General features: G+C 40.7%; 1 protein-coding gene across 1 annotated transcript in view; it reads right to left on the bottom strand.

Annotated features, from left to right (window-relative positions):
* Positions 1–776: 776 nt before the first annotated feature.
* The window catches only part of PEX5L (peroxisomal biogenesis factor 5 like), a 260,974-nt gene continuing 249,468 nt past the window's right edge, over positions 777–12,282 (bottom strand). Inside the window, exons 12-16 of the mRNA XM_007948257.2 lie at positions 11,163–11,233; positions 10,041–10,238; positions 8,748–8,913; positions 8,216–8,373; positions 777–981 (exon numbers count right to left, since the gene is read on the bottom strand). Coding sequence (XP_007946448.2) covers positions 777–981; positions 8,216–8,373; positions 8,748–8,913; positions 10,041–10,238; positions 11,163–11,233 — 798 coding nt within the window. The remainder of the gene's footprint in view (positions 982–8,215; positions 8,374–8,747; positions 8,914–10,040; positions 10,239–11,162; positions 11,234–12,282) is intronic.

The raw sequence follows: 12,282 nt of genomic DNA, 5'->3' as shown, positions 1-12,282 counted from the left end.
TAAACTATGAAAAACTATTCAGAAATTTTTATTTGGTCCGTTGATCTAACCAGGCTGAGTTCTCAAATCTTTCACTCCCAAGTTAAAAATTGGAGCAACAAAACAAAACTCCAGCAAGGCATAAATGAGCTATTAAAGTGCATCTGGACAGTCCCAGAAAAGTTTCAATTGGGAACAGCAAAAATTTCTAGTGCAAAAATTGCTTTTGCCAGCAAAGCTTCCTTTCTGGAATCAAAGGGCTACAGGAAAAGTTAAAATCAGAACAGGTTTAAGCAACGCCTCTCTTGAGTCAAGAGTTAATATATGTGCATGCACCAATGGCCCAAACTATGTTCAATTTTGTAAAAGGGGGAACTTCAGGGACAGTTCAGAAACAGTCAGAATCCCATGATCCGAGGCACTGCTTTCTCCACGTGTTCCATGAGCAAGTTCCTTTGCCGGGCCATCAGCTGCAACTGGGGACAAAAAACCCAAACAACATGTTTTGCAACGTGCTTGCAACTTGTGAAGTGTACTGTATTCAGAGTCACTTTATCTTGGTTTGTCTTGAGTCTTCAATTCTTCCTTCAAGACCAACCTTAACTCTATAGACAACATTTTGTGCTTTTGGATCTGAACAAAAACCGGGCATTGTCTGTAGGAACTCCCTTGGGTTACATGACCATGGCCTTTTGAACATTTGATTTATCCTTTTGGAAATTCATAATAAAATAGTTTTGCGTTTCTCAGGACAATTACACAGATGAGGGCTTCTTCTTTTTCTTTTCCCTTTTCTTTCAAGGATCCAAGTTAAAAGCTCTTAGGAGGACATCCAGGTCACCGAGATTAGCTGCCTGAAAGAGCTCTGGCTGGTCCATCAGAGAGAGCGCAATTCTGAGGGCAGCCCAGATGTTCCCCGAAATTGCAGGATGAGGAACTTGCTGTTGATTTCTGCTCTTTCTTTGCAAACTGAGGGCAGTGAGAAAATTGCTGACCGCTTCTCTAAGGGGGTAGAAAAACACACATTTTAAATGCAACTAATTTTCAGAGGGAGCAAACTCTGGGGAAAAAAAAAGGATGACGTTTTCCTAAGAAGCCTTGATGGTACAGTGGTTAAATGTTTGGCTGCTAATCCACAGGTTGGTGGTTTAAACCTACGGCCTGCTCCATAAGGCAAATATGAAGCAGTCTACTTCTGTGAAGACTGACTGCTTTGGAGACCGTATGGGACAGTTTTACCCCATGCTATAGGGTTGCTCTAAGTTGCAACTGACGTGATGGCAACAAGTTTGATTTTTTGTTTTTTTTGAACAGTCCCAAATCCTAAATCACCTGTGTATGGTGCTTTGGACAATCCAATGAACAATTTTCTGATTCTTTCATTAGTCTTTTATGAAAAGTAATTATTAAACATAGTGGAATGAGAAAGAAAAAAGGCTTATTTGTATTTTAGGAATATCATATGGGAGAGGAAGAGTACTATTAAAACTACTGCAAACTCAGCAAATGCATTTGCTTTTCCCCTACTGCAGGGATGACTGGAAGACTTAATCCATTTGCAGATGCGAGTTCCATGAAAAACAAAACAAACTCAGTAGCTATCGAGTTGATTCTGACTCATGCCAATCCTACATGTGTCAAAGTAGAACTGTGCTTTATAGTGTTTTCAGTGGCTGAGTTTTTGGAAGTAGATAGCCAGGCCTATATTCTGACACACTTCTGGGTAGACGGACTCTCCAACCATTTGGATTTAGGGATTTCCTTAGCTGGGGTTTAAGAGGAAGAATCTGGTTCTACTTTAGAAACTAAGTGGCCTAAATGTTCTTAATAGTGATAGAAATTTGGGAAACAGCTGGGGTAGAGTTGAGGTTATCACTGGATTCGAAACCAAGTTATTCAGTTGTAGGAAAGTTGCTTAATTTCTCCAAGCCTCAGTTTCCCTGACTTTATATACTAGGGACAAAGAAGTCATTTTAAAACCTTGTTGTAAAGCACAGTTGACTTCATTTATGTGAAAGCTCTTATCATTAAGTTAGATCAGCAGTTCTCAACATGTGGTCTGGAGGGAGACCCTAGGGGGATCAGGGAGGTCAAAATCAGTATTATGATAACACTGAGCTGTTATTTGACCTTTCACTCTCATTCTCTCATGGCGCCACAGTGGAGCGTTTTCCATAGGCTACCTGTCATGTGACATCCCAACTAGCTGAATGTAAGAGCAGAGGTGAAAATCCTCTGCTAAACAAGATACTAAAGCAATTTACAAAACCGTAAAACAATGACACTCTTCTCCTGAATTATTATTATTTTTTGCTTTGTAAAGTAATTAGTTCTCATAAACTTATGTTACTTATGGTAACGTGATAAGTTTATTATTTTTTAAAATGAATATTAAAATTTTTCTCCGTTTAATTTCTAATACAATAAGTCTCAATAGATATAAACCACATAACAAGTCCATGGGATCTTCAGTAACTGTTAAAAGTGTAAAAGGGTCCTGAGAACACAAAGTCTGAGACCCTCTGAGTTAGATGTGTGCAAAGTCCATCTAGCGGCTCCTTGACTCCTCCTCCCTAACTCTGCTCCCTGTGCTCACGTGTCAGATGGACCTGTTGCTTCTGCCCTCTTCAGCATCCCCATGTTACCCCACACTTGTATTATGTGTCTGACAAACTGACCCTCACTAAGAATAATCATGCCACTTTGATTTGTATCAGTTTTATGCTTCTCAAACACACACACACACACACACACATACACACACATTCTCTCATTTAACCTGGCAAGGTAGTTATTATTAAAACCAGTTGCTCTTGAGTTGATCCCAGCTCCTAGTGACCCCCTGTGTGTTAGAGTAGAACGTGTTTCATAGGGGTTTCGATGGCTGAGTTTTCAGAAGGAGATCACCAGGCCTTTCTTCTGAGGTGCATCTGGGGGACCAGAACCTCCAACCTTTTGGTTGACAGCCAACACATTAACAGCCTGTATTACTCAAGGACTCGTGGTTATTAAGCATCTAGTAAAAAAAAAAAAAAAAAAAAAAAAAAACCTTGAAGAAAGTAAAGCTGGATTTCTAAGTCTAGGATATTCATTTGATGGCTTTTTATTACATTTATTGATCTATATTGTTAGATCTGCCCGAATAGAAGGCAATTGGGAAACGGTTGTATCAACCTGAGCAATAGAATGAGGTGGGAGTTCTAACCACCCGTTCTTCTGGTTTCTTGTAATCAACCAAGAGACACACATTTATAATGCAGTGCAGATAGGGAGTCTATGCTGGGTGCGCTTTCTGGATCCCTCTTCACAGAGTAGAGGCGCCAATGGTGATGACTGGGACTCCACACATAATCCCGGGCGGATAAGAATATTGGGGAAAAGAGGAACTTGGAGAATCCCCTCATTCACCATGCTCCTGGCCCTAGAGGGTGCCACAGTGATCTCTAACGGTGTTGGAGAGTAAACAAATAGTTTGGTTACTCTTTTTTGACCTCATTAGGCAAGCTCCAGGGTTTTTCATGAAGAGAATCTAAACCTACTCACCAGCTTGTAAACTAAGAGTCTTTTGGGGGACTCAGAAGATTGTATATGTGTGTGTGAATAATTTTAAAATATTTTGCACATATATGTATGAATAGTTTCAAATTGTGTCCACTGTCATGATTTATCAAAAATCAATTACTTAAAAGCATTACTTTATAGTAGCTATCCCTCTTTATAGTAACTGTTCTAGTCACCTCATACCACTCTAACAGAAGCTACCACAAATGGGTGGCTTTAACAAACAGAGATTTATTTTCTTACAGTTTAGAAGGCTAGAAGACCTAGTTCAAAATGTCAGTGTCTAGGGGTTGGGTGAAAGCTCCTTGACCTTGGGCTTCAGCTCTGCCTCTTGCTCCCAACCCACTGGAACTGGAAGCTTTTCTTAACTCAGGCAGCTATTGGCTCCTGAGGCTGACAACCCAAGGTTGACAAGTAAAAAGGCACAGTCCCAAGATTATTGGACAACATGGCAGGCCACTAGTTCAAGTCCAGAAAAAGTCCTAAGAGCAGCAGGGCATGACAGGCTGCTGAATAAAGACTTGGCTACACACTGGGTCCAAGTGTGCCAAAAAGCTGATGAGACCTTTCTCAATGCTGCTTCTTACATACTGGAAGCAGACCACCTCTCTAAGGCAGCTACTCAGCTACTCCAGTAGATTCCACCATGGAGCTGATTACTAATCTCATCATGGGGAATAACTACATCCAGCTGCCCAGCCACTCAAAACCAGGCCCAGCCAAGTTGATACACAACTTAACTCAAAAACCAAACTCAAGTTGATTAGACACACAGAGACCTCTCCTTGGGTTTCTGAGGTGGTATCTCTATGGAAGTAGATTGCCCAGTCTTCCTTTTGAGGAGTGGCTGGTGGATTTGAACCACCAGCCTTCTGGTTAGCAGTCAAATGCCTTAGGCACTATGCTCACCACAACTAAACTACCACCAAACCAGAAACTAAACTCACTGCCGGCCAGTCAAATCTGACTCATCATGGCCCCTCATGGGGTTTCCGAGGAGGTATCACTATGGAGTAGATTGCCCAATCTTTCTCTTGAGGAGTGGCTGGTGGGTTTGAACCACCAGCTTTCTGGTTACCAGTCACATGCCTTAGGCACTATGCCACCAGAGCTACCTTAACTGCCATGTTGTTGTTATGTGCCGTCGAGTTGGCCCCGACTCATAGTGACCCCTCCTTGGGGAGGAAGTATCACTACGGAAGTAGATTGCCCAACCTTCCTTCTGAGGAGTGGCTAGTGGGTTTGAACCGCCAGCCTTCTGGTCAGCAGTCAAGTGCCTTAGGCACTATGCTACCAGAGCTCCTTAAATGCCATAGTAATATTAAAAATACTACTAATAAAGGGGATGAGGGTTGCTCTATGAATTTTTTTTTCTTTTCATTAATAACACGTTCTCACTATTGAAAAGGTTAAGACCTATTGGTCTAAATTCTACTCTGGAGCGCCTATTGACAAAGGTGTAACACTTTAAGCTACACACAAATTTCACACCAACAGTTTCATTATTCCAATTGTATGCAGTACTAGGATAGGGCTTGTTTTTGCCTCTTTATTGAAAACGTGAGATGACAACCAGCAAGTGTTATAGCTACATTCAGAGACACCTGCAGTTCTTCAGGCAGAGGTCTTGATTTTTGTGGATATGGAATTATTTGTACCAGCTCCCTGCTTTCTTCTGTGCCACGTCTGGATTGAGGGCTGTTATTTCCAAAGCATACATTTAATTCCTTTTCAAAATTCATTTAAATGCTATGCTAATGGTCTTTTTTTCCTCAGGATAAAACACAAAATATTTATCAATCACTTCATGAGATTTCTAACATCTGACATGAAAACATAACAAAGCAGAGTGGAGATATTCCTAAATAGCCAATTGATTGGGCTGGGCAGATTTAGCAAATGAAAATCCAGAACACCCACCTCAATTTGAATTTCAGATACACAGTGGACAACTTTTAGCATAAGTATGTCCCATGCAATACACGGTATATACTTGTATCAAAAACTTATTTGTTATTTATCTGAAATTCAAACTTAACTGGGGATCCTGTATTTTATCTTACAGTCCTACAGTTGACTTTCTTCACTAGACTTTCTGCATGAAGGTTTTAAATTCATGCCTCAAAAAAGTCATCCATTTCTACATGTCATGGACTTTCATGTCGTCTGCAAATAGTTGCCGTGCTGAATCTTATAACTCTGAATGCCAAGGAAGTATTTTTTCTTGATGTTTTCTACATCAAGAAGTTACAATGGAGAAAAACTCATCCAAAAGCTTTATAAAAGCCTCGATGGCATTGAGTTTGGGTTTTTTTTTTTTTTTGGTTTTAGTTGAATTGGGTATATCTACATGGAGGCAGTGAGTTTGGTTTTTTGGTTTTTATTTATTTACATATCCCTTTGTCTAAAAAGAAAAAAAGAAGATCTAAAGTACCTTATAAAATACACAACGTGCTTGGAAAATAAATGAATAAAAGGGATAAAGAGGAAATTAAGTTAGGAAAATCAGCTGAAGCCAGGAATGATGTTAGTGTACCAAACAGGCATCATCCAGCCTCCCGCAGCTGATGTAAGGGAGGTGGCATGGCTCTGACAGCGGCACATTTCAGTGACCAGAAAATACAAACAAACCACTGCTTAGGCATCACTCAGCTCTTTCTGGCTCTGATCCGAGAAAGATCCTCTTACAAGGGCACAGTCTAATCCAATGATTACTACTCTATATAAGATTCTTTAGTAAAAATGCATCAACCAGTGTCTGAGACCACAATATCTGCCAAATGCACAATGCCCACATGCAGTGCAGGAAAAGCAATTTTTCAAGTGTCAAAGAATGCAATCTAGTTATGTAGCTCTTTGATGACTGATCTAAATAATAGCAATAATACTGATGATGATGGCAATGGTAATAATTATCATAATAAATGGCTACTAGGTACTGAGCATCTGCTCTGAGCTGGGCAACTACACTTAACCTGCACAATAATCCTCCAGGATGGGTACTGTTACCCTCTTTTTTTTTTTCCCCACAGGTGAAGAAATTAAGCTCAGGATTATGTTCAAAACCAGTAAAAGGCAGAGCTATGGGGTGAGTGTGAGCTTGTCTGAGTCTGAAAGTCTAGCTCTTTCTGAGAATGAGAAAGACTTCACATTTTTTTGGTGGGGCTTTAAATTGAGTATTTTTTTTACAATTCTATATATGAAAGTAATATCTGTTTATTTAGCAAACAGAAAAAATAAAACAGGGAGAAAAAAATCACCCACACTTTCATTACTCAAAAGAAATAATAGTCATTTATGGTCCCATTAATGGAAAAACATGGAAAGGATCTCGACCTGCATGATAATAACTAATAATGGGAGGATGAGAAAAATATTTTAAGCTATAAACTCAGCATCTTTTTCTTCCCTTTCTTTTACTCTCTCTTTCCCCCTACTTTTCCTTTTTTTTTTTTTTTGATAATTGTATTAGTAAATCAGGTTAGGAAATCTGAATTCTTGGCTGTGCTTTGCCCCAAACTGGCCCTGGGACCTTCTGAAGTTCTTCATTTTGTCGTCCCTCCCCATCATGGTTCTTTTTTCCTTACCTGGGAAATGAAGGGTTAAATGGGGGCAAGAGTTCTCAAATTGTTGACCTTGGGGTTATTAAAAACCTAGATAACTTATCCCAACCCAGGCCAACTAAATCCAAATCTCTGGAGAAGAGCTCTGGGAATCTACACTTTAACAAGATTCCCAAGGAATTCCTGATGTCTAAAGCTTGAGAATCACTAAAACACATAGTTCTGCTTAAATAAGCCTCAGAACCTGAAGGATCTACATTTAACCTTAACAGGAGAAGTGTGATGGCTAATTTTACGTGTCAACTAGGGGTTGTTTGGTCAAACACTAGTCTAGTTGTTGTGATGAAGATATTTACATGTGATTAATATTTAAATAAGTTGACTTTGAAGCAGATTACTCTCCACAGTGTGGGTGGGCCTTACCCAATCAGTTGAAGCCATTAAAAGCAAAAACTGAGGTTTCCTGTGGGAGAAGGATGCTGCCTCAAGACTGTAATGCAGCTTTTCTGCTGGAGTTTCCAACTTACTGCCTGAATTATCTCAGACCCAAGACTGCCAGAGCTGTCAGCCGGTTGCCCAGATTATTTGCACTTGTTAGCCTCCACAGTCTTGTCAGCCAATTCCTTAAAATCAGTCTCTCTCTCTCTCTCTCTCTCACACACACACGTACACACATGAACACACACAGGAGTCCCTGTGTACCACAGATAGTTAAGCACTGAACTACTAACTGCCAGGTCCGTAGTTCAAACCCACCAAGAAATACCTCCTAGAAGAGGTCTAGTGATCTGTTTTGAAAAGGTCACAGCCTTGAAAACCCAGTGGAGCACAGTTCTGCTCTGACACCCATGGGGCTGCCACGAGCTGGAACTGACTCAATGGCAACCAACAACAATACACACACACACACACATATATGCAGACATCAGTATCCATACCTTGCCCCTGCCCCAAATATATCTTACTGGGTCTGTTTCTCTGGAGAACTGTGACTAATTCAAGTAGACATTCTCCTACAAAAGGAGACATCTTTACTTGGAAACAACCTTTCAGGTTATTCAGCTTCAGCCTTGAGCATGGCTTTGGGTTCTCAGTTTGCTGCTATACTTCACCTGTAGGCACCCAGGTTGATGCAGCTTATTCCCAGATTGTATCTGGACCGAATGAAGCCTGGCTGGATCTCCAGTGCCCGTGTGTAGGCCTCCACGGCTTCCTCGCTGCGGTCTCCATTCGCCAAGGTCGCCCCGAGACGGTTCCATAATGAATAGTCCTGGTGACAAAAACAGAGCTCTAACAACCAGTGTAAGTCACAGTGACAGTGTAACTTCATGTTTGCCTGCAGGGGAAGGAAGATGATGAAAAATTTATCCAAGGGCTTAGGACTTACTAAAAAATCTTAATGGACAACTTTGTGAAATGACTTTCATTCATCAAACAGCTGCCAACCCTCTGATGCTACCATACAATTAATGCTTATATTTTAGGTATTTAAATATTAACAGTCAAATGAGCATATGGGTAATGGAACTTTAAATCATCAGAGGTAGGGAAATAAAGAAAGCAGAACAGAAAAGTATCAAGTATAGCCTGTGAAACTTATTTTTTGTAGAGAACCGTATGGTTTGTTATTGTGTGTGCACTTACCTCTGGCCGAACCGTTAAGGCAGCGTTAAATGCATCTATTGCTCTGTTAAATTCTCCACTCAGGTGGAACAGTACCCCCAGACCTGTCTGTAGGTCTGGGTCAATCAGATCTCCATTTTGGTGGGCAGCTTCCAGGTATAATTCCTTCACTCCTTCCAGAACAGAGCTACAAGGGGCAACATTAGATTTGTAATTCAAATTGTCTGAACAGAAAAAAATTTGCCACTTGGCTCTCTATTCCAAGAAACTTCTCTTCATTACATGCTAGAAGGGACCCTTCTCTGCAGAAGGATATCAGGCTTGCTGAAGTGGAGGGTCAAGTGAAAAAGGGGAAGACGCTCAACAAGATGGACTGACACAGGGGCTGCAGCGATGGGCTTAGGTATAGCAAGGATTGTGGGGCTGGCACAGGACCGGGCAGGGTTTCGTTCTATTGTACAGAGGGTTGCTATGAGTCGAAGCAGATTCAACAGCACCTAACAACAACAGAACTACAACAGCAGACTAGAAAAAGCTTTCTGAAAATAACCTTAGCTTAATGGAAGGACTGTCAATACTTCATGTTGAAAATACCTGCTGATTTTGTCATACACAGATAGAGGCTGAATATGGTCTTCACAAGAGAGTTCCATTGACCTATGAGTGCCAATGTAGAGAACCCCACAACTAAGTTTCCTGAGGCCCTAGTGCGAAATGATTTAGCATCATGATTTATTGCTGATAGAAACAAAATTTCTAGAGGCTAGGATCTCCATTTTTCCATGTTATACAACTTGGCACATCGGTACTCATTATAATTTACTTTAGGTGAATTGGGAGCTCTGGTGGCATAATGCCTAAGGCATTTGACTGCTAACCAGAAGGCTGGTGGTTCAAACCCACCAGCCACTCCTCGGAAAGAAGGTTGGGCAATCTACCTCTGTAGTGATACTGTCTCGGAAACCTAAGTAGGAGTCGCTGTGAGTCGGATCCGACTCAACAGCAGTTGAGTTTGGTTTGGTTTGGCTTGAAGTGAATTATATGTCCAAAGTATCTGGCTTTAAAACAGGGTGCCCAGATAAACATTTGTGAGAGTCCATAATATAGATGATGTGTTGGAAGGCTGGCTCTAGCATCAGTGATCAATCTTTTTAATTGGAGCTGTTCTTCTAGCAGAATGATGTCCTGTAAACCATCCTGGAGCAGGTGGTGGTGATGGTGGTGGTGGCAATCTGAGGCTCATTAATTATCTTTAAGGTGATAAATTGTGTTTATGGGTGTTTATCATTGGCTGTAATATAATGAGGAGGATACCTATCAACTGGAGACTTGGACATCCGCCGGGTGAGGCCTGGAGAGCCCTTCTTGCTCTTCACAAGGTATTTGTACTTTGGATTCTGCTTAATCCAATTCTTGAGCGCTTCACAGGCATCCTGCTGGTGGCCAGTGTTGGTGTAACTCACAGCCAGAGCCATCAAAGCTTTCAGGTTGTTGGGCTGTAATTCTAAGCACCTGAAAGAGGGCAAAAAGAAACAAAATGAGGCTATTTCAGGTTTTTTTTTTTGAACTAGAGTCCGTCAGTTCTTTAGAAAATGTGAAGTCTTTATTAATTAACACTGCAAACACATTGCTTGGTTTATTTATATCAGGTCCCTTGAAAACATCATATTTATCTGCAGTAAAATTGGGAACAAAGCATATTTTTAGAATAGCTAAAGGTCATCTTGGCGACTGGCAGTTTAGGCCATTTTAATTAATAGTTTTAAAACTGTAAGTTCTATAAAATATGGCTTATCCCTCCACATAATTTATTAGTAGTTAATCTGATGAGAAATAGGGGAGATTGTTATTTTAATTCTGCTCTATTTTAATTCTGGATATAGTCCAGTCCCAAAGCAAACTGACTTGAACTAAACTTGGATATTCTGAGATGAAAGACTGTCAGAGAACTGTTTTGCAAAGGATGGGGAAATTCCTATGTTTCCGGACTAGTGATAGTGTTTCCAGGAGGCATAGGCTACTGCAGCTCCTCATGCTGTTCCACTAGATAAACCTTGACATCTACTGGAATCACCTGGGGATCTTGTTAGATGCAGATGCTGGCACAGTGGCCTGGGGGAGATTTTGCACACAGGCCTAACCAACTCCCAGGTGATTATGCTGCTATCCAATGGCTAAGGCTTTGAGGAGCAAGCCCTAGGCAGTACTTAACATCTCCCTAGGGTGGTCTCAGTGTTCCAGAAACTTCTTAGCACCTGGTGGAGAAGTTCTCAATCCTGGATGCAGTTCAGAATACCTGGGCGAATTTTTAAAAATACTGAAGCTTGGACCTAAATAAGCAATGGACTTAAATAAGTCAAAAGACAAGTCTAAAACATAAGAACTGCATTAACGAGTGTCCCCCAGGACCACAATATTGCACTTAGCTTCCTCTACCTCTGGAGGGCGACAATAGCTGCTTGTTCATTTTCATTCTCAGCCTGGGTTATCCCGAGGAACTGCCATGCCTGCAAAAAACAGTGGATGTCAAATCAACCATGCAACTCACTGAGGTGGAGTTGGCTCCGACTCACAGTGACCCCTCTTTGGGTTTCCAAGGCGGTATCACTATGGAAGTAAATTGCCCAAAATGAGTCATGTGCTTGCGTTGGTTTGTTACCCTCTGATAGAGTGCTCTACGCAGAGTGACCTGACTCAGATGTGAGAGTTATATAAAAGGGACAAATATCACAGGGCATTTCTTCATTCAAACTTTCTAGTGACTTCTGGGTCAAGCTCTTTGCATTGTTTCCAAACCTTACAGAGTTGAGTCTCTCCTGAAACCTGGTGTTAATGGAAACTTTTGAGGTCCTGAGATTTTATAATATTAGATATCTTAAAATCAGAAGATAATTATATAAAATTAGACATTTTTGAGGAAAAGGGGTAGAAAAATGACCTAGAAATGCAGCTAGGTAGCCTAAAGCTTGCAAAAGGGATCCCAAGATGCACAAGAGGAAATGAAATGTATAAAACGAAAATCAAACAATTATTAGAAAAGTTATAGGAAATTTAGGAACTAGGGAAAGCAAAAATCCCACAATGTAGTCACTCCTCTAATATAATTACTTTTAAAATGTATAAAACACATGTAAAATGCAGTCATAATGTACACATAATTTTATTGTCTATGGCATAGTGGCTAAGTCATCTGACTTCTAACCAGAAGGCTGGCAGTTCAAACCCACCAGCCACTCCCTGTAAGAAAGATTGGGCAATCTACTTCCATAGTGACACCACCTCAGAAACCCAAGGAGGGGTCACTAAGAGTTGGATACAACTTGAAGGCAGTGAGTTTGTGTAACACTTTATATTGTATTATAAGCATTTTCTATATTTTTATAAAATCTTCATACTTTTAGTTTTTAATTTTGTTAAATGAATAGCCCATTACTCAACTAATTCCCTTACTGCTCTATGGCTGTTTTCAATCCTTTGGTATTACAAATTTAGGAGCTCTGGTAGCATAGTGGCTAAAGCACTTGACTGCTAACCAGAAGGCTGGCGGTTCAAACCC

Source organism: Orycteropus afer, unplaced genomic scaffold (genome assembly GCF_000298275.1).
Source record: "Orycteropus afer afer isolate SDZICR_OR568_19922 unplaced genomic scaffold, OryAfe1.0 scaffold00210, whole genome shotgun sequence".
Taxonomy (NCBI): Eukaryota; Metazoa; Chordata; class Mammalia; order Tubulidentata; family Orycteropodidae; genus Orycteropus; species Orycteropus afer.
Note: the sequence above shows the minus strand (reverse complement) of the source record. Positions and strands in the feature narration are given on the sequence as shown.